At 43.1% G+C, this 23,561-nt stretch overlaps 1 protein-coding gene across 1 annotated transcript in view; it reads left to right on the top strand.

Annotated features, from left to right (window-relative positions):
* vps13d (vacuolar protein sorting 13 homolog D) overlaps positions 1–23,561 on the top strand; it is a 280,943-nt gene that overhangs the window by 61,950 nt on the left and 195,432 nt on the right. The window contains exons 21-23 of the mRNA XM_078558176.1: positions 100–190; positions 6,861–6,987; positions 8,664–8,844. Coding sequence (XP_078414302.1) covers positions 100–190; positions 6,861–6,987; positions 8,664–8,844 — 399 coding nt within the window. The remainder of the gene's footprint in view (positions 1–99; positions 191–6,860; positions 6,988–8,663; positions 8,845–23,561) is intronic.

Raw genomic sequence — 23,561 nt, 5'->3', positions numbered from 1 at the left:
ATGCATTTAATGTTTGTGTGTGGCCCCCAAAGACAAAAGCTTGGACACCCCTGTAATTATATACTGGCATGAATTTGTTGACTGCTATTTCCCTCTCAGGTTCACTCGCTGTCTCTGGTGCTGAATAAAAAGACAAATGAACTTGCCAAAGCCAATGTGTCCAAACTGGTAGCACATCTTGCGCTGATAGGTGAGTACTGATTTCTACTGCAGTATCATATACAAACATGAATTCAAGGTTAAATATGCATACACTGGGAAGGGAGGGAAGGTGTTGGGAAGGCACCGGCACCTTCAACATACAACCACTCATTGCAGGTATAATTAAATACAATATATATAAAGATGCCTAATAACTGTAAAATTTGATAGATCAGTGTTTGGCATTGCAACCTATCATGCTTGAGCTAAGGTGCGCACCTATCTACAAACCTTATCCGCTAGCTGATTAACCAGCCATAAATACATCCGCTATGGATCCCAATACTTCATATGGAATAGTAGCAGCAACAACATAAAAACAATCCCTTGTTAATTATGTCTTTCAGAAGGTCAAGAAAGATAAACTGATGATGCCTGTTGTAGGCAAACTTTTAAAATTCATAATTTAAGGTGAAATTAATGAGCAACCAGCATATGTTTGTTTAAGGCAAGCCTTGCAGATAGACTTATTTTTGAAGAAGTGACTGATTTCATAGATAAAGGGAATAGAATGGACTGTAAGTTTAAGCACTATCAGAAGATATTCCATAAGATATAGGAGGTTTAATTTAAAAAATCAGACATACAGTATCAGCAGAGATTTTGTTAGAGCAAGTAGAGAGAAAATGTTTCCTCTGGCAATTGGGTTTGTAACCAGACGTCATAAATTTAAAATAATTGGCAAAAGAACCAGAGGAGAAATAAGACTATTTTTCTGTCTCACGGTTATCAGGAATGCATCATCTCAACCAATGGTGGAATTCTGTAGGCACTTGAAGAGGACTAGATTTCAGGATTATGGGGGGAAAAAGCTGCAGCGTGGAATAAATTTAACAGCTCTTTCAGAAAACCGGTACAAGCAAGACTTCTTCTTGGAGGAAATGTAGCAGCATAAATAAAATTGGCTAGCAGACAAGAACCAAAAGATGTTGCATCGATTGAAGGATTAAAGGGTACAGATGAACAGAGGGCCGAAGGATGGAATTAAATAAATCCTTGAATGGAAATGAAGGTGGATAAAGCCATTAAAAAGTAACAGCCCATTAGGTTTTATGAATAGAAACAGAGTGCAGGAACAAATTCATAAAGGCTTGCATTAATAAAGTGCTTTCCATGACTACCACACCTCTTAAAGCACATGACAGCCAATGGAGTGCTTTTGAAGTGTAGCTGCTGTTCTAATGGAAGAAACTCAAGAGGCACTATATGCACAGCAAGCCCCCACAAACAGCAATGTGATAATGGTCAGATAATCTCCTGCTGTTCTTTGAAGTAGTGCCTTGGGATTTTTTACCTGAGAGGGCAGATGGGGTTCAATGTCTCATCCATCTAGGTGACCGCGCCTCCAACATTGCAGCATTCTCTCAGCAGTGCACTGGAAAGTCAGACTTCATTTTTGTGTGCAAGCCCTGGAGTGGGACTTGAACCTGGAACCTTATGCCTCATAGGTGGAAGAGTGCTACCAACCAAGCCAAGTCTGATTGCACAATTTATAGACAGAATTTATTTTACCAGTACAAGCGATAGTTAGGACATAGTTACAATGCTGGATGCTGTATTGGGAATCTGTTATAGAAAGGACATTAAATTCAGAGAGAGTTTAAAGTGTTAGTTCACCATGATGATACCAAGGGGGCATGACACTCTAGTTGTGAGGAGAAACTTGAGATGATGGGAGTACTTCCACTGGAGCATAGAAGGTTAAGAGGAGATTTAACAAATATATCTAAAATAATGAAGGATTCTGGTAGTGAATGATGCAAGACTACCTGCTCTGAATACGAAGTTAATGACCAGGGATCATCAATTGAAGATTGTCACTGAGAAGTTAGAGGATTTATTTTTCTGCAGAGCGTTGTTAGAATGTGGAATGCTTTACCAGAGAGACCAAGTCAGGCAGCAACCATTGTATCTCTTAAGGGAAAATTGCATAAATATATGAATTTGGGGAGATGCAGGGCTGTTAGAAGAGAAAAGGCGGGAGATGCAGAACTGCTGAGAGAACTTTTTGATCGCTCTAGCAAAGACTCAGCAAGGATCTGATGGGCTGAGTGGCTATCTTCACTGCAAACATCTATTAATTAAAAGAGAAGGGTGTGTTTTCAGTTGTATGTTTCCAATCATTGCACGAGTTGATTTAGAGTTGTACATGAATTGTGCATTGTAAATCATCAGTCTACTGTAGAGGTGCTGTTTTTTAAACAATTTGTGAAAAAGTAGATTCTTCCCCTTTACTGTCACTCCTCTCCCCACACTCCCCCACAGCCTCCAGTGGCAGAGTGTGTTCTTCTTTCACTGAAAGTATTTAAAGAGGAGTTAGATGTATTTTTGAAACAGCAGGGAGTTCAGGGCTATGAAGAGCTGGCACGAAAGAGGAATTGAGGCATGGAGCAGGTTGCCATGATCTGCTCCTATTTCTTACATTCTTATGTTCTCCACAACAAATGTGGCCAAAGCAGCTGTATTTCCAAATCAAAATTAGAGGCATTTGGCCCCCAACCAGAACTGACAAATAACAGGATATCTCCACACCTGTTCCAGGAAGTTCAAACAACACCTGCCCCAAACCACTGCCAGGAGGGTAAATATCCCTGCAACATGATCAATTTGACCCACATTCACCAAACCATTTATTGGTCAGTTCTCTCTGTTTGCTGCATTCTACTGAGTAAACAGATCACCTGAAAAACACACTATCAGTGTAGGCACATTGGTGCCAAGAAATCTCTCTGTTCCTCTCCAGGAGCGGCATGCAACCTATATGCATATTGACTTCACAATGAGATATAGCTGTATGCAATGTGGATATTCAATTTGAAAAGATTTACCACTAGGTGTCATCCAACTACTTTGTTATAATTTCAATTAAGAAAATGTATTAAAGGACAAAAAATAATTGCACCTTAGCACAATCTCTCAATGTCCCAAAGTGCTTTACGTCCTATTCATTATTCTAAAAATATAGTTGTTGTTTTTATGAAAACATAACCTGATGTAACTAACAACTTTATCTTTATTGGAGGTTTTGTCCTTGTATTTTAAGCTAATCTGCCAATTAGTTTACCCGTTTGTGATTGAGCATCTAAGAATCTAGTGCTTGTTCTTTAAATAGACGTTTCATTGTAGAAACCTTGACAAAAACAATCAGTTATACAAGGTCAGGACTTTCAGATGTATCTTTGTGTACCTGGATTGAAAATTATAGCAATTGTTGAAATGATTAATCAAATATTCAGTCCATGGGTTTCTTTGAAATGCTACTCACAGGTCAGCGTGCAAGACTGAATACTAAGCTTAATACTGAAAAAAATGTTTCCTAGATGTTGACATCCCTGGACATCCTAAGATGTTGTCAGTGGGCTGCCTCTTGAACTAGTTCTTGTGGGGTGGATGTTTCCACAATTAATTTAAGTAAGGAATTCCAGAATACTGACCCAGGGATAATGAAAAAACAATGTTGCATGTTCAAGGCAGGATAGTATGTAACTTGGAGGTGGTAGTATTCCCATTATGCTGCTGCTTTTGGCCTTATTGGTGTCCTGGTGATAGAGGTCACAAGGTGGGCTAGTGTTTGCAAAGACCCTTTAGTGCATTCTGTAGATTACTGGCTAGTACGCCAGTGACGGTGGGGCACCAGTCATACAAACTGCCCTGTTTCTGGGCATTTTGTATTTGTACTCATTCAGGCTTTGAGGAATCAGGAACTGTGCTAGTTGCTGCAGAATGCCCAGCTTCTGTTCTGCTTTTGTTGCCCCAGTGTGAATATGGCTAACTCACTGATTTTTTTGGGAGTAGTGACTCCAAAATGTTGGATGATCATTGTCGGCACTTACGTGGTGAGAATTTTATGTAGTACATGTCAGCCCAAGTGGATGGGGTGCCAATGAAGCCGGCTGTTTTGTCCCAGATGGTGTCAAGTTTCTTGACTGTTGTTGGAGCTGCACTCATCCCTGGCAAGTGGAGAGTATTCCATTAAACTCCTGACTTGTGCCTTGTAGATGGTGGACAGCCTTTGGGGAGTCAGGAGGTGAGTTACTCGCCACAGGATTCCTAGCCTCTGACCTGCTCTTGTAGCCACAGTATTTATATGGCTAATCCAGTTCAGTTTCTGGTCAGCGGTAACCCCAGGATGTTGATAGTGGGGGATTCAGCAGTAGTAATGCCACCGAATGTCAAAGGTTAGATTCTGTCTTGTTGGAGATGATCATTGCCTGGCACGTGTGTGGTGTGAATGTTACTTGCTACTTGTCAGCCCAAGCCTGGATGTTGTCCAGGTCTTGCTGCATTTGGATATGGACTGCTTCAGTATCTGAGGAGTTATGAATGGTGCTGAACGTTGCGCAATCATCAGCGAACATCCCCACTTCTGACATTATGATGGAAGGAAGGTCGTTGATGAAGCAGCTGAAGATGGTTGGGTCTAGGACACACTCTGAGGAATACCTGCAGTGATGTCCTGGAACTGAGATGATTGACCTCCAAACAACCGCAACCACCTTCCTTTGTTCTAGGTAAGCCTCCAACCAATGGAGAGTTTCCCCCCTGATTCCCATTGACTCCAGTTTTGCTAGAGCTCCTTTATGCCACACTCGGTCAAATGCTGCCTTGATGTCGAGGATAGTCACTCTCACCTCACCTCTGGAGTTCAGCTCTTTTAAGGCTGTAATGAGGTCAGGAGCTGAGTGGCATGGCAAAACTCAAACTGAGCATCAGTGAGCGGGCTACTGCTGAGTAAGTTCTACTTGACAGCGCTGTCGTTGGCACCTTCCATCACTTTGCAGATGATTGAGAGTAGACTGATGGGGCGGTAACTGGCCAGGTTGAATTTGTCCTGCTTTTTGTGGACAGGACATACATGGGCAATTTTCCACATTGCCAGGTAGATGCCAGTATAGTAGCTGCACTGGAACAGTTTGGCTAGGGGCGCAGCTAGTTCTGGAGCACAAGTTTTCAGTGCTATTGCCAGAATATTGTCATGGGAAAGCCAGTTGCTCTTATCTTTCCTCTGACTTTGTGTTTGCATCCATGGCTGGATTGAATTGTACTGAAGTCAGGAGCTCAGTGGTTCTGGTGGAACCTGTTCTGAGGCGAAGGAACTTTTGACGACTCCTTCCATTAGTTCACTGATGATTTGGAAAAGTTTGATGGATGGTCATTGGCAGTGTTAGATTTATTCTGTTTCCTTTGGATAAGATATGGCTGTAAAATTTTCCATATTGTTGGGTAATTGCTAATTTCATTGCTGTAGTGAAAAGACTAGCTCTGGTGAACAGATTTTCACTACATTTGGGTTGTTGTCAGGGCTCATAGCTTTTTCTGGTCCACTACTCCAAACTGCTGCACAATGTCATGTATATAGAACTGAATTATGTGGACACTGACACCTATGTTAGTGGAAACCTCAGGAGGAGACCAAATAGAATTATGCACTCATGTTTGGAGACTGATAGAATTACAGCCTCCATTCAGTATTGTGATCAGCATTCCCCTTTCAGCTGACACCACCAAAACAGAATAACTGGCCAAGCCTCTTATTGCCGTTTGAAATCTTGTTTGTAACCTACGCAACAAAAGCCCACTTCAAAGTTTATTGTATCATTGCAGTTGTTAGCTAGAAAGTACTCTTACCTCTGAGTCGCGAACTGGATCCATGCACCATCTCAAGACGAGCACATAAACTAGTATAGTACTTTATTACAATACTGAATGAGTGCTGCAGTGTCATTGTTGTCCTTCCGAAGAGACATTAAACTGAGGCGCTGTCTGATTGTTCATTTAGATTCCATAGCACTATTTAGAGAAGACAAGGGAGTATTTTCAATATCCTGGCTAACTTTCCTCCTCCTGCATGGCCAAAAACAGATTAACTGGTCATTCATCTCATTGTCCTTTGAGGAATCTTGCTGTGTACAAACAAATAATTAATATTTGGTGAACCACTTTTGTAGGTTTCTGAAATGTGATAAAAGCATCACATAAACATCTTGTTGCATGGTTGATTACTCCATCAATATTCTGTAGCAAACTGTAGGTACAATGTTTCACTTCAGTCAGTATTAGTGTTCCATTATTGCTTCTGTATGACTTGAGTGTTTATACTAATGTTATCACTGATTTGGAATTGGTTGTACCATGTGGTGTTGGAACACTAATATACTGCAACATAGAATGATGGGACAAAATTTTAGTCGCTGTTCCAGTCTCTGTTTCATTGCCATGGGGTGGTATTGTAAGAAGGTGAGGCATTCTCCCCATCCTGAAGGCTTCTATCAGGGGTAAAATAACTTGTTTTTAAATCATAAGCAAAATGCTTTTAATAGATGAGTGATCATTAACAATTCCTAATGGCGCTGAGTTGACTTGGAGGCTTACTGTTACAGGATAGAGAATGGAGCAACTACATTTCTGTACTGAATTCATTAGGTAGCTAGAGAGGAAGTTGGGAGAAATATACCCTGCAAAAACTCCTCTGACAATGATTTTGAAAATTAAAGCATGTTGAAATATGGAATGTAATTGTGCAGTTTCTGGTCTCCCATACTGTTTGTACATGATTGAAGCTGTTCAGATTTTCTTAGTATTCTGAATTGTTTTATCAGTCAATCTGTAGGGGCCTGCCTGTGGTTTGCTAATTGTGACTGTACATTTATATTGTGCAGATGGGGACTTTGCTCTACAAGGCAGTCTCGGCAGCCTTTCGCTCAGTGATCTGACACCCCACGGAGAGCTGTACAGGGAACGTTTTACCACTAGTGGCAAAGAGGCACTTGTGTTCAACATTTACAAGTATGCATTTGTGTGTGTATTATTTGTATTAACCTTTACTTTATTCATAGAATGCTATAAATATTTTTTCTAGGTTCTTTGGCAATAAAAAGGAGTAAAAAAAATCTCTAGCTGGGTTTTGGCATTTAATTTTGTTGGACAAAGCTACAAAATGAAAGAATAGCAGCTCTGGATCTTTAAATTATTACTATGATGTATCCATGATTCCACAGGAAGTTGAAAGGTTTGTCCTATTCCCTCCTACAGACTCCCAGGCAGAGAATGATTTAAAAGGGACATTACTACTGGTCAAAATTTTTCCCATTCTACTTTAGAATGTTGTACACCAGAACTGTGTGGGCAACAAAAAAATGTAAAGGAAAGATTGTAGGTGTAGGATTGTAATGAGCATGAGCACTCGAGGGGACAAAATACAGCTGCTATTAAATCCTGATTGACTTATATATTAAAAAACTGCTACTGATCTTAAAAGTTTCTTTTGCCTCAAGTAAAATATCTTCAGTACAGCTGGAATGGAGTGTCATGTTGCATTTGTACTTTTTAAAAAACTTCTCCTTTAGTTGTCCACACCTTGTGCACCTATACAGCAATGGTGAGTGTATGCAGTAGCCACTGCCCTCCAACTCCAAAACTTGGCTATCACCACCCTCCCATTTGCTTGCTGGAAGCCTCCTTTAGGAGTACTACAGTGATTTGCCATTTTCCTATTGTTTCTCATGAATAAGTATCCACCCTCTACTTGATGTCACTCCATGATGGGCACCTGGGGAGTTGTGATCACTTGGCCTACTCATGCTGGAGAACCAATTGGCTTTGACACCAATTGGGATATATATTGAGGCCATGATATATGAATGTTATTGATACAGTCTTAAAACTATAGTCCCCCTGTGTGAACTGTTTTTATTCTTTTTGTTAAAGCTGATCCAAATATAGATTACATTTTAACAAATCGCTGAAAACTTTTATGATACATCTTTCCATTCTTTGTTACATGAAGTTTATTGATCTTCTGCCTTGGCCATTATCCATTCCATCTCCATGTCTGCTTCCACGTCTATAATATTGCATGACTCTGCCCCTATCTCATCCACCTGCAGCTGAAGCCAAACTCAATTGGCACCAAGCTCAATTGTTCCAAGGCTCTCCTGGCTGACTTCCTATAATCTACCCTCCATAAATATCAGCTGATCCAAAACTCTGTTGCCCTGATCCTGTCTCATATCAACTTACACTCATCTATTATCCATCACCCCGCTCCCTGCTGCACTACTACCTTGGTTACCAGTTCTAAACGCCTCAAATTTTAAATTCTCACCGTTGTGTTCAAATGCCTCATATCCTTGACCCTTCCCTTTCTCTGCATCACCCATCAACATTACTGCCCGTTCCCAAACTCTCAATTCCTCTGACTCTGATCTCCAGTGCATTCCCCCTTCCTTCACCCTACCATTGGTTACCGTGCCTTCAGCTACCTCGGATCTAAGCTCCGGAATTCTGTTCCCGAACCCTTTCACCTTTCCATCTTCCTCCCTTCTTACAATCCACCTTTTTAATCAAACTTTTAGTCACCCTTCCTACTAACTCCTACTTTGGCTTGCTGTAAACTTACACCTTTGAGAAATACCATATGCAAGTTGTTGGTGAATAAAGCAATTCTTTTTGTCTAAAACCAGGTATGGCAGAGCAGACCCGAAGCTGAAGCGAGATTGTGACATGAGAGTGAGCCTTCAAATGGCATCAGTGCAGTATGTGCACACCCAGCGTTTCCAGGCTGAGGTGGTGGCATTTATTCAGAACTTCACACAGCTTCAGGACGTACTGGGGCGACAGCGAGCAGCCATAGAGGGACAAGCAGTAAGATGTTTACCTTACCAACTACTATGTGTTAAAGCAATAGTGGACCAGGAAATCTGATGTCCATGTCAGAATAATTTTTATTAACTCTGGTTGACTTTCATTTCTTTAGTTCAGAGGCTCTGAGGTCAGTTGCAGCATGCCGAACTATGCTGGTTGAAATCAGCTAACTCAGCGCAGACCTGGAACCTTATTATCTGTGCGGCTCAGTTGTACACTGCCTTTACCAAATAAGCCATTTTGAGAGAGTTGGGATCTTCCTAAAAGATTCTACTGCCTAATAATTACAAATTTCACAGTCTTCAAGAATTCAGGATGCTCTGTTTTATCAAAAGAGAATAGAATACCATGCTAGAGTATCTGTATCAAAGAAACTGAATGCTGATAATTCATGTGATTTGTTGCTGCTTCAAATCTCTCTCATTTCAGTATTCAATTTTAAAGAATCATGCTATGTTTAAAAGCCTGTATGTCCCACTAATTTGAAACAGTGCTGGCTGTGGTGTACCTTTGAGAAAAATATTGCTCTAGTGTTTGTCTCCAAGTGTAACTACAGTCACTGGATGGCATGAACACTTTTGAAGATCTCCATATGACAATGCAACACTCTTGACAGGACTAATTAATATGTTGGTTAGTTGTGTGTTTACCAGGCAGGCAGCCTCTTATCCAGTTTTAGCTGACTGGTGCTGGGAAATGGAGATCAATGAGGTAACATGGTCAAATTAAGTCATATAGACTAATAGTTTGGATGCACTGTGCCATTGAACTGCTGTATGTGTGAAATTATTGATAGTGAAAGGAAGCAGTATTTAGCATATGCCAAGTTTAATGATAAATACTGAGACATTGGGATCACTAGATAAATTGGTCTGCTTGCAGCTGCTTGATTGTTGTACTGTTTTACTGTGCACCAGTTTTTCTTTTATTGCTTTGTGCTCCAAAACTTTGCTTTGGAGGAAACCCAGATTTTAAGCTTGCATATTTTAAGTATGAGCCAGATTCCAGGATAAACCTAACCATTGCGAAAGAATGAAAACAGTTACATTTTACTGTTTTATGATCTGTGGTTCTGCGAAGTAGTTGAGATTGATTCTCCCTAACATTGTGGTGTTTTTGCATACTTCTCCAATTTCTTATGCTAATTTTTTCCTGATCTCTCTCTATACAATTATACCACTAATTTGAATTCATGCATTGGCATCAGTAGACTATCGGAAAAATTACATTTAAGCAAATAGCCTTTTTGTCTACAGCTCTTAACTTGACACTTAATTCTGCTTGCAATACCATTGTTAACAAGTGACCAATGTGCAAGTGCCAGGTATCTCCATAATGTTTGACAGCGTGAATGTATTCTCTGGACCTAACCCAATTTGGAAGGGCATGAATCACTTCTGAGACTTGCGACCCCAACCTCAAGCACTGCTACCATCGCACCCCTCATCCCCCTGCATTGCTGAGTTTTCAGATTCCTCCCTAAGGCCATCACTTACTTACCTGTGTATGACTTAAAGATTTTTCTTACTGAATTCCTAGTTCATTATTAATTGCACTGCTAGATGTTTTTCATGCTTAATGTGGGTAAAATTTCATATACCCACAAGTACTCTGTACTGAAACCCTAGTAGCAACACAGTTAACATGAAGTTTTGACGGTGGGTACACAGCTAAATTGTCATAATCTGACTGCTCTTTAGAGATGCTGACTGACCTGCCATGTTATTTGCAGCATTCTCTGTAATGAAAATACATCATTATTTTCGTCCTGCTACTGAATCTGATTTTATTGTCTTCCTGATCGATTGGTTTCTATTTAATTTCTTGCTATTCTGGTTTTCATCACTTTTCTTCTTTGCATTGGAATACTTGAGTATGCTTTCTGTCAGAAGAAGTTGTTTAAAAATAAAATATAGTAATAAATGGAATCAGAGGCCAAGAAGTTAGGAGCAAGAAACACAAAGACAGTGAAGAGCGGAAAAAGAAGCTGATTTCAGAAAGGCATAGGCATTTTGAAAAAGTTAAAGGAAAGCAGGATGACATTAGCCTAAATTTTCCGAATGGTGCTCCTGCCAGTGTTCACTCAAAGTTGCTCTTTTGCGCAACCATGCAGCAACCTGGAAGGTACCCCACTGGCCACTCACAGGTTGTTCCCTTTAAGAAAAAGAATGTATGCAACTGCATTCGTGGTCCTTGCCATGGAAAAAGATTAAAGGATTTGATTTAAATTTAATCCCAATTTTAAATTTGAAAAATTGAAACAGACAGGTTACACACAATGTAAAAAAAAAAATGGATGCTGCTGATTTTGAAGCAACACTGATTTTTTTAAATTCGTTCTTAGGATGTGAGCAGAACTGGAAAGACCAGCATTTGTTGCCTATCCCTAATTGCACTTTGTGCAGGTGATGGGGGGGGAATGAGCCACCGCCTTGAACAGTTGCAGTCCATGTACTGTAGGTACACCAGTGGGACCAGCTGAGTTGCTCTTGCAGAGGGCTGGCACGGACATGATGAACTGACCGGCCTCCCTCTGTATTGTAACCATTAGATGATTCTATACCCAGTACTATATCAATGTGTGAACATACGCTGTACAGCATCAGTGTGAACACACCCAGTATAGCATCAGTGTGAACATAACCAGTACAGCATCAGTGTGAACATACCCAGAGCAGCATCAGCGTGAACATACCCAGTGCAGCATCAGCGTGAACATACCCAGTGCAGCATCGGCGTGAACATACCCAGTGCAGCATCGGCGTGAACATACCCAGTGCAGCATCGGCGTGAACATACCCAGTGCAGCATCGGCGTGAACATACCCAGTGCAGCATCGGCGTGAACATACCCAGTGCAGCATCGGCGTGAACATACCCAGTGCAGCATCGGCGTGAACATACCCAGTGCAGCATCGGCGTGAACATACCCAGTGCAGCATCGGCGTGAACATACCCAGTGCAGCATCGGCGTGAACATACCCAGTGCAGCATCGGCGTGAACATACCCAGTGCAGCATCGGCGTGAACATACCCAGTGCAGCATCGGCGTGAACATACCCAGTGCAGCATCGGCGTGAACATACCCAGTGCAGCATCGGCGTGAACATACCCAGTGCAGCATCGGCGTGAACATACCCAGTGCAGCATCGGCGTGAACATACCCAGTGCAGCATCGGCGTGAACATACCCAGTGCAGCATCAGTGTGTGAATATACACAGTGCAGCATCAGCGTGAACATACCCAGTGCAGCATCAGTGTGAGAGTATACACAGTGCAGCATCAGTGTGTGAATATACACAGTACAATATCAGTGTGGATGTACAACCAGCACAGTATTAGTGTTTTTTTAATTCATTCTTTGGATGTGTATGTCGCTGGCAATGCCAGCATTTATTGCCTATCCCTAATTGCCCTTGAGAAGGTGGATATGAGCTGTCTTCTTGAACCAGTGCAGTCCATGTGGTACATCCACAGTGCTGTTGAGGAGGGAGTTCCAGGATTTTGATCCAGCAACGGTGAACAAATGGCAGCATAGTTTCAAGTCAGGATGGTGTGTAACTTGGAAGGAAACTTGCAAGTGTTTGTGTTACCATGTGTCTGCTGCCCTTGTCCTTCTAGGTGGTAGAGGTCCTGAATTTGTAAAGTGCTATGGAAGAAACATTGACAAGTTGTTGCAGTACATCTTGTAGATGGTACACACTGCTGCCACTGTGTGTCAGTGGTGGACGGAGTGGGATGTTTAAGGTGATGGATGTGATGCTGATAGAGCGGGCTACTTTGTCTCAGTTGGTGTTAAGCTTCTTGAGTGTTGTTGGAGCTGCACTCACCTAGGAAAGTCAGAATATTCCATTGCACCCCTCACTTGTGCCTTGCATATGTTGTTAGGATTTGGGGAGACAAGAGGTGAGTTACTCATTTCAGAATCACAGCTTCTGACCTGTTCTTGTAACCACCAGTATATATACATATGGCTGGTCCCATTGATTTCCTGATCAATGGTAACCCCCCCCAGGATGTTGATGCTGAGGGATTCAGCGATGGTAATACTGTTGAATGTCATGGGGAGGCGGTTGGATTCCATCTTGTCGGGGATGGCCATTGCTCAGCACTTGTGTGGCGTGAATGTATCTTGCCACTTATCAGTCCAAGCTTGGATGTTGCCTATCTTGGTGCATGCGGGCACAGACTGCTTCAGTATCTAAGAAGTTGCGAACACTACTGAACACTTCAATCATCAACGAACTTTGCCAATTGTTACAGGGAAGGCCATTGGTGAAGCAGCTGAAGGTGGCTGGGCCTAATCTGAGGAGCTCCTGCAGCAATGTCCTGGGACTAAGATGATTGACCTCCAATAACCACAGCCAAGTTCTTTTGTGGTACAGACTCAAACCTGTGGAGGTTTAATCCCTGATTCCCATTGATCAATTTTCTAGGGCTCCTTGATGCCATTCTAGACAAAAGCTGCCTTGATGTCAAGGATATTTGCCCTCACCTCACCTCTGGGATTCAACTCTTTGTCTGCGTTTGGACCAAGGCTGCATTGAGGTCTAGAGCTTAGTGGCCCTAGTGGAACCCGATCTGAACATCAGTGAGCAAGTTGTTGCTGAGTAAGTGCACCTTCAATACACTGTCAACAACAATTTCCATCAGTTTGCAGATGATTGAGAGGAGACTGAAAGGGTGGTAATTGGCCGGAATGGATTTGTCCTTCCTGACTTTTGTGCACAAGCCATACCTGGCCAATTTTCTACTTTGTCAGGTAGATGCCTGTATTGTAACTGTGTTGATCCAAAAATGTGGGCCACGGACTCCAAAGGGAACACAGGCGAATAGAGAGAAAGGTATTGAAATGACTCTTGAATCAGTGCTGTTGGTAATATAATTACATTGTGTTTTGAGCTTCTTTTTGATTGGTATTTTTCTTTCCCTTTTTTTCCCTTTAAGTCAATCATTGCTGCCTTTTGCTATTCTGTTCCTCCTTGAACCAAAGAGTGGGTCTCAGATTTAATGGCTACATTAATTTTGCTCAGGCTAATGGCTTAAGTTTATGTGGTTTTGGAATTGTCTTCACCACGTTTTTCCTACTTGCCTCACGAGGGAGCACTATTACAGCTTGGTGTTCTGTCTCAGATTATGTGAGTATTGGTGAATTTGAATAATACAAAAGCAAAGTACTGTGGATTCTGGAAATCGGAAGTATAAACAAAAATTGCTGGAAACACTCAGGTCTGGCAGCATCAGTGGAGAGAAAAACAGACCTAATGTTTCAGGTCTGTGACCTTTCATCAGAATTCTGGAGACAGGTCACAGACCTGAAATGTTAACTCTTTAGGCTTTTTCCACTCCTGTTTGCGGTGGGCGTCATGGCGAGTGGAGGGTAGAATTCGGCGTGAGGGGCAGAAATCGGTTTCACACCGACGTGAAATCACAGCGGGATTATCAGATGGTACCTGCCATGACAGACTGTGAATCCCGCTGGAGTGAAACCAATTTGCATCCCGCTAATGGGATGCAAAGTAAGGCCCGACTGGAATCGTCCCCCCCCACACCTGTTTTACCGTTTTGCTGGTGGGAAAACACACCGATCTAGAACACGTCTGGACAAGCATGACGTGCAGAAGTCGGGGCTTACGTTTAGGGCCTTGCTCAGATTGCAGCCATCCGAGGAGATGATGATGCTGGAGGCCTACAGCTACTGGACCCTGGAGGAACACATGCATCGCATGATGGGTGGATCCTCATGCACATGGTTCTGCTGTGAAGCCGCTTTCGGAAGGTGGGAGGTCTCCACGCAGCAGCCTCAACTTCGCTGAGGCTTCAGACCTGCTTCAGAACTCCCGAAACTTCGCCATGGACAGGTACAAATGAGTGGCGAAGGGTAGGGTTGAGGAAGGTCTAGGTGTGAGTGGGAGAGGAAGGTATACTGGGGTGGGGGGAGGTGAGGTTGGGGTGGGAAGGGTGGAAAAGGTGCCTGGGGGTGGGGTTGGGAGGGGGCAGAGGTGTTGGGGGTGCGAAGTTGGGGGAGGGGCAAATATGTTGGAGCGGGGTGAAATTGGGTGGGGTGGCAAAGGTGTTGGGGATGAAGTTGGGAGGGGGAGGGAGGTGTAAGGGGGGGAAGGTGTAAGGGCATGCAGGGAGAGGGGAAGGTGTAAGGGGGGAGGAAGATGTAAGGCGGGGCGAATGGAGGTGGGGAAGGTATAAGTTGGGCGTGGAATGTCCAGGTGAACGTGCAAGGGAGGGGCCTGTGGAGACAATGACTGCCTCCTGGGGAGCGAACTGAGGGTGGGCGTGGTGGGGTGGAATGGTGAATGTGAGAGGGGGCAGAGGGAACCTGTAGGGTGGGAGGCTGATGGTGCATCAGTACTGTAGAAGAGACAGCAAGGGTGGTTGGCGGGGACACAGAGGCATACATGGACAGTGGGGGTGAGGAGGAGGAGGTTGGGGAGATCAATGTGAATGGGGGTGGGATTTTCAGGAAAGGTGGGAACGTGCACATTCACCTGGACATTCGTGAAGGAGAAGGGTTCGGGCTGTAGGGTAACGTTGGGGAGGTCGAAGGTGATGCAAGGAGGGTCGACTATGATGGGGGAATAGGATGGGTGACTGGGGGAGGGAAAAGGATGGAGGAGCTCATCAAAAACTTAATAACTTCCATGCTGTGCAAATTGAAAGTGAGGGAGCCTCGTGTTGGACGGGCACAGGTGTTGCATGGGAGTGCGTTCAGCGGATGGGCGGAGATGCAGGTCAGCTCAGATGGACAACTGAAAGAGAACCCCAGCAGGCAGCATTGAAAATGCTTGGGACAGTGAGATAATTTTGATGGATGAAGGCTCCATGTGCATGGGAGAGTGCTTGCAGCAGGCTCCGAAAGGCCCTGCCACACACACACTTCTCCTTCCAGATTCACTCCTGGTCTGGCTGTGTGCAGCTGAACTGCTAGTGTGGGGGGGGTGGCAGAATGCAGGGGGTGCACTCACGAAGCCTGTAAATAAAGCTGAAAGACAACATTACACATTATTCATTGAAAGTGAACATATTTTCAGATTATAAAGTGAAGAAATGTGTTCACCCATGCGACCATATGTTCTCAGAATTTTTTAACTTTTCTAGGCCTACCACTTCTGGGTGTTGTCCTGACATCCGTAGCAGGGGTGGAGACAGCCTGTGCAATGGTTGGCCCTGTTAACTTCAGCGTGTGTCCTCAGGAGAGCCCAGCCCTTGCGGGCCCCGGCTTGCTTTGGCTGTCTCCTGTGGGCCAGTTGCTCCCTCTGTGGTGACACAGGACAGAGTTGAGGGGGGTCACAGGCAAAGGGGACTCGGAGGGAGCAGACACCCTCTGAGATTCCTGAGTGGATGGCCCAGGGGTGTCCAGCTGCCACTCCTCCTTCCTTCTGGCGCCCAAGGGCCCCAGCCTGACTCCTTGAGGGGAAGGAGCACTTGGAGGAATGTCGAGGTGCCCCGTTTCCCCCTCGCATTGCCACTGTAGTAACTCACCCATGGCTACCATGATGGAGTGCAGGTCTGCGTGCACCGCCCCTGCATTCTGCTGGACCAGGGTCTCCATGGCGTCTGCCATCCTTCCCATGCGGACCTCCATGCGCACACGTGGACACCATTTCAGAGAGCAGGCATATGCACTCCTCCAATTCGCTTGCAACTCTGTTGAAGGTTTCCAACAGCTCTGTATGATGTTCCCCTGCGTTCTGCTGACTCCCCACGATGAGTTGGAAAGCCGAATCCAGAGGTTTGTCGTCTGACTTCAACCTGACAAATGCCTCTTCCCAAGCAGTCCTCCGACTGCTGGGGAGTTTGACTGAACCTGCCTCCAAATGGCATCCAAAAGGTGCTCCAGTGAAACGTTGCTATATTTGGGGATATCGTCTTATTTGCTTTTGGAGCCATCTGTCACCTGGAGCAGTTCTGGCTTGTAGACAAGAAGTAGGCTGCGCTCTGGTGTGCTTTAAATATGCAGTCCGGAACGAGGAAGCACTGAAGTCACGGCATGGCGGGCAAATCCGAACATGCCCGCCAGCGACCCGGTGTGTTTACTGTGACTCCATTATTAATGAGGCTAGAAAGTAGGCGATATGCCACAAGAACCCACCATTGCAGCCAGCGAGCAAAACGTCATTTTTCACTCCCGCTACCGCAGTCAGTGCAATTCAGGGGTGATTCCGCTCTTTGCCTCTCTATGGATGTCTGCCAGACCTGCTGAGTGATGCCAGCATTTTCTGTTTTCATTTGTTAACAGCAAGTTAAGTTGGGGTTCCAGTTTGTTTGCCTGAGCCAGCCATTCTCACCCTGTGAACACACTGAGCAAAGTGGCAGCATCTGTTCACAATCTTAAAAATGTCAATTTAGTGGGAAATTGCTGTATAACATTTGCTTTACTTCATTTTTCTTCTTTATTCTTTAAGGTCAGTGCTCATAATTCACTATTTTTATCAATTTCATGTGCATATTTTGAAAATTATGGAAGCTATATTTTGCAAGCTCAACTCTAATAAGTGTCTCTTTGCAGCAGCAATTCTGAACTTTTGACATGTTACCTGTAATTTTCATCTTGATTGCCCTGAAAAGAAATTCAGATTAAAGGATCTCTAATCAAAAAGTTAACTTGCTGTTTCTCTTTTCAGTTGCTCGGTAGATCTGTTATTTATTTCCAATATTTTCTATTTTTAATTTCCTTACTCAGTGGATTTGCAGGTGGAGTTGCCAACGTCAGCAATGTACCTCATGGCATCGCTGAGAGCTGTTATGTGTAAATTGGTACAAATAGTTGTGTATTTGAGCCTGTTGCCAGTGTTGTGCTATGTTTGGCAGTAACCCTCTGGGGCCAATAGCTAAATATCACACAGATGGCCTCACTCTGGAATTTTCTTGTGATGCTGATGATAATTCCACTCCTGTGCAGAATTCTGAGAATAAGGCTAATGAAAAGCAGATGCAGTTTAACTCTTGTCCTGCTAAATAAACGGCAATTCTATATGGTTAGGGCATGGAGTACTGCAATATGTGATATGATCCACACCCAACTGAACGAGCAAATAACTTGTTGATGAAACAGTCTTCTTAACCATAAGGTCACATGGTTAAATTGTAGACCCAGCCATTCATTAGGCATTGGCAGCTCTCCTTGGTGAAATTTCCTGGTGTTGGATAGGCTTCCTAATGGAATGACTGAGCACTCCCTAGTGCTGTATCTATGGGAGAGGCAACATTTATCTATAGCAGGCATTGACCAGTGGAAATACATTTACTTCAGATAAAAGCAAGATACTGCGGATGCTGGATATCTGAAACGAAAACAAAAATTGTTGGAAAAACTCAGCAGGTCCTACAGCATCTGTAGAGAGAAAGAGTTAACGTTTCGAGTCCAGATGACTCTTCAGAACTAACGAGAAGTAGAAATGTGGTGAAATATCTACTGTATAAGGGGGGTGGGACAGATGAGGCTGGATAGAAGGCCAGTGATAGGTGGAGGCAAAGGAGTGATTGCAAAAGATGTCATAAACAAAAGGCTGAAATGGTGTTGATGGTGGTGATACTGGCTAAAGGAGGTACAAATGGTGACATTAAGAGTAGAAAACAGGATGAGCCAGTGACAGATGGCCTTAGTGGGAGTGTGGTGGGCCACATGTCCATCCTTGGTCTGCTGCAATGTTCTAGTGAAGCTCAATGCAAACTGGAGGAACAGCACCTCATCTTCCAATTAGGCACTTTACAGCCTTCCAGACTTAACGTTGAGTTCAACAACTTCAGGTCATGAACTCTCTCCTCCATCCTCACCCCTTTTTTCAAATATTTATTTTTTAATTTTTATATATACAATTTTTTTCCACTTATTTCTATTATTTTTTTTTACATTTACTTCAGGCTGGTTGTGGAAAGGTTCACTGACATAGACTCTGAGTTTACCTTATTGGTGGACTATAATCTGTTTGCCCTCTCAGATTGGCTGAAAGATCCCATAGCACTATCAGTAGAAGAGCATGGCAGTTCTCCAATGTCCTGGCCAACATTTACTCTATAAACTTCACTGGCAGAACTGATTATCTGGTTGTTGCTGTTTGGAGTCTATGCAACGTGCATAATTGACTGTTGTATTTCCCTACATTAAGCAGTGTCTGCAGTTCAGAAGCACTTAATAATTGGCTGTGAAGTGCTTTGTGATGTACCTAGATCATTGGGCACTGTGAATTTAACTTCTTTCTTCCACAGGAAGTGGTTTTGCATTAACATTGTGGACCAGCAAAGGGTTTAGAGGGAGCTGATATCTGAGCTTTGTTTGGTGATGTGAACGAAAAGATCCATGGTTCAAGCAGATGTCATATGTTAATGCAGTAAATACTGCTGAGTACTATTGATTAAAATTATCATGGAAATAGAGACTGCTTTAGAAACCTAAATCTATGCCTCTAGCCCTTTGCATAATACAAAAGCTGTAAGAAGCCTTAAATGCTGAGCAAATCACTATGTTAAAGGGGGTTCCACAGTTTTGGATCAATACATAAGTTATAGTTTTTGACTTTATTTTCAAGCTGAAAACCTCGAAGGGCAGTGGAGCAAGCTTTGGTTTTGGGGTACCATATCTTTCTGAATGACAACCTGGTAGATGAGTGAGCACAAGGTACATTCTGCTGGAACAAAAACAAAAATACCTGGAAAAACTCAGCAGGTCTGATAGCGTCTGCGGAGAGGAATACAGTTGACGTTTTGAGTCCGTTTCACCCTTCATCAGAACTAAAGAAATAGAGAAATGGGGTGAAATATAAGCTGGTAGAGGAGGGTGGGACAGGTAGAGCTCGATAGGGGGCCAGTGATAGGTGAAGGCAAAGAAGAGATTGCCAAAGATGTCATAGACAAAAGGACAAAGGGGTGTTGACGGTGGTGATATTATCTAAGGAATGTGCTAATGGGGACATTAAGGGCAGCAAGCAGGACAAGCTAGTGGCCGATGGCCCTAGTGGGGGTGGGGTGGGGGGAAAGGATCGAAATGGGCTAAAAGGTGGAGATAAAACAATAGATCAAAATAAATTTAAAAATAGGTGGGAAAAGAAAAATATATTTGTAAAAAACTGATAAATTATTGGAAAAAGGGGGATCGGAAAGGGGGTGGGGATGGAGGAGAGAGTTCATGATCTGAAATTGTTGAACTTAATATTAAGTCCGGAAGGCTGTAAAGTGTCTAGTCGGAAGATGAGGTGCTGTTCCTCCAGTTTGCGTTGAGCTTCAATGCTGGCTTGTAGAAGCGGGCAGAATTGCTCAACCTCCCAATAGTTGGCTGCTATCCTGGCCACAATGTTTATAATGCCATCAAGGGAGTGCATCTAGCCTCTCTTGGCCTTTCTGGAGACAAGAGAATCGCTGAAGTCAGGGCTGCAATCAACAACATCTCAGAAAAGCTGAAGGGGGTGATCAATGCTAACTCAGGCACTTGCATGATAAGTTGGTTTCTGAATTGAATTGAATAAAATTTCACTTTCATAATGCTTCATCACAATCCTCAGAAACATACAGCTTCAAATACAGTGAATTGTTTTGAAATGCAGTAACTGTTATGTTGTAGGCAAATGCAGCAGCCACGTTGTACATAAATATCTGAGATATGAGAACTTGGCAGACAGTAAACTCACGGGATTGGTGGAACGCTGGTTTTACACCCTGGTCAATATTACTGTCTACTGACTTCTTTAAAGAGTAAAATCAAACGGGGTGTGAAACCAGTGTTACTCTCAATGTTGGCAGCTTCCTGGATTAGTTTTAAATTGCCCATGAGGTCTTTGAGCATAAACATCAAGATCCTGTAAACATCAGTAAACTTAATGTAGCATTGGTTGAAAGTGGAATGTTAGCCAGGGTACAAGGAGAACCACTGATCATCTGCATACAGTAGCATGGTGGGATTTTTAATATCCACTGAATCACATGGGCAGTTTAATGTCTCACCTGAAATTCTCCATTTCTCAATACTGCAAGGACTAGATTATCTGCTATAATAAAAACAGAAAATGCTGGAAAAACCCAGTAGGTCCGACAGCATCTGTGGAGAGAGAAACAGAGTTAACGTTTTGAATCTGTATGATGCTTCTTCAGAGCTGAATAGAAGTAGAAATGTGATGAAATTTATACTGTTTAAGGGGGGTGGAGCAGGTGAAGCTGGATAGAAGGCCAGCGACAGGTGGGGGGGCTAAGGAGAGATTGACAAAGATGTCATGGACAAAAAGATAAAGGGAGTGTTAATGGTAGTGGTAAGGGCTAAAGGAGGTGCTGATAGTGGCATAAAGGTAAGAAAGCAGAATGTGATAATAGTAGAACAAGGGTCAGTGCCCTGTGAAAGAACAACATGGAACAAGTAACAAATGTCCCTATTGGGGGTGGGGTGGGGGGAGGGGACAGTGGTTCGGGAAAAAGGATAGAAAAACAGGATAAACAAATGAATAAAAGAAGAAAAATAAGTAGATAAAAAATGAAAATAAATTTTAAAAAAGGGATTTAAAAAGGGGTGAAGATAGAGGGAAAGAGTTCATGATCTCTCTATCTTCACCCTTTTTTAAATCCCTCTTCCTAAATTTATTTTTATTTTTTATCTACTTATTTTTATTTATTTTTTATTTTTCTTCATTTATTCATAGGTTTATCCCTTTTTTTAACCTCCCCCTTTTAATCCCTTTTTCTATCCCTTTTTCCCCAACCACCACCCCTTCCCCCCACCCCACCCCCAGTAGGGCCATCTGTTACTTGTTCCATGTTGTTCTTTCACAGAGCGCTGACCCTTGTTCTGCTATTAACACATTCTGCTCTTACCTTTATGCCACTATCAGCACCTTCTTTAGCCCTTACCACTACCATTAACAGTCCCTTTGTCTTTTTGTCCATGACATCTTTGTTAATGTCAATCTCTCCTTAGCGCCCACCTGTCGCTGGCCTTCTATCCAACTTCACCTGTTCCATCCCCCTTAAGCAGTATAAATTTCATCACATTTCTACTTCTGTTTGGCTCTGAAGAAGGATCATACGGACTCAAAACGTTAACTGTTTCTCTCTCCACAGATGCTGTCGGACCTGCTGGGTTTTTCCAGCATTTTCTGTTTTTATTTCAGGTTTCCAGCAATGCAGTAGTTTACTTTTATCCTAGATTATCTGATCATGGATTTAGGCTTGAATCCACAATGTTCTTATTCAGGGTCAAACTGGACCTATCAATGCCTTTAATATAAATGCTAATTAGCGCTTCTGATTTGATGGGTTGATCAAGCAGGCTGCATTCACTTTCAATGTCTCAACTGATTAGTCTGTTTAAATAAAAGAAAGACTTACACTTATATAGCACTTTTCACAACATATACTGCCTCAACGCACTTTACAGCCATTGAAAAGTGTATTCACTGTTGTAATGTAGAAACTATCTCTCATGGTTGTACACAAAACTCGTTCCTACTGGCACAGCCAATAATTTGCCTGCCCATATTATGAATAAATATAACTAATTTACTAGCAGACTTCAGTGTTAATTAAAAGTAACACTTAAAATGGTGCTAAACTGACCAACTGTGATGATTTTGAAATGTTGGGCATTTTGGCAAGTTCCCATTGCTGAGCCTCTTTTTTGATTTCCTGCTCAGCTGTTTAAAGTGCTAATGTGTTGTTGCCAAATAAATTACAGTAACCAGCTAGTATTACATTCACCACTCACCGACACTACAAACTGTGGAACAGTGCATCAACGACTCAGTGCTGAGGTTTTCCTTCTGAAAAAAACAAAACTACCAACAATTTCAAATCAGATGGAAAGATGGGTGAAAGTAGCCCATGATCAACAGGTCTGCAGGTTGCTACTGCTCTCGCTGAAATAGACATTGATTATACCTTTTCCTAAGCAGGACCGAGGATGACTTACTTTCACTCCGTGGTTGTGGGTCCTGGGGTGACTAAAAAGTCCAATGCTGGATTCGCACACTCTGCCATAGGTGGGGCAGGTAGTGTTTGATGAGGCAGGTGTGTGGGATGCTCAGATTCTGGTATGCTCCTTCCGCTGTTTGTGCTGGGCATCCGGCTGGGCCTGTCGGAGACATTCAAAACGTTTGGCACCTTTGTGGATGCTGCTTCTCCAGTTTGGGCGGTCTCAAACAAGAGATTCCCACATATCAATGAGGATGTTGCATATTTTTGAAAAGTTTCCTCTGCTCTCATGGTAACTGCTTGCCATGAGGAAGCTTGGAGTAGAGAGCTTGTTTTGGGAGTCTTGTGTCAGGCATGCGGATGATGTGGCCCGTCCAACGTAGCTGATTAACCATAAACAGTGCTCGATACTGGGGATGTTGATCTAAGAGATATTGGAGCGCTTATCCTGCCATCGAATTTGAAGGATTTTGCGGAGGCATTGCTGGTGATAATTCTCCAAGGATTTAAGGTGTCTGCTGTATGTTGCCCATGTCACTGTATTATGACACACACAGGAGAGCAGGGAGCACTGCAGCCCTGTAGACCCTGAGCTTGGTGCTGGGTTTGATGTCTTTGTCATCAAACACTCTTCCTCAAACAGTCAAAGGCTGCACTGTAACACTGGAGGTAATGTGTTTTATAGTAGATGTCTGCCCTCGCTGGGAGGAGGCTCGCAAGGTATGAGAAATGATCAACATTGTCCAATGGTTAACTCTCAGAAATATCAAAAAGAGAACATGCATGCTTTTTGGCATTTCACCTTTATCACT

The sequence above is a fragment of the Cetorhinus maximus genome, chromosome 15 (assembly GCF_964194155.1).
Source record: "Cetorhinus maximus chromosome 15, sCetMax3.hap1.1, whole genome shotgun sequence".
Classification (NCBI taxonomy): Eukaryota; Metazoa; Chordata; class Chondrichthyes; order Lamniformes; family Cetorhinidae; genus Cetorhinus; species Cetorhinus maximus.
This window is presented reverse-complemented; position numbering and strand designations above follow the sequence as displayed.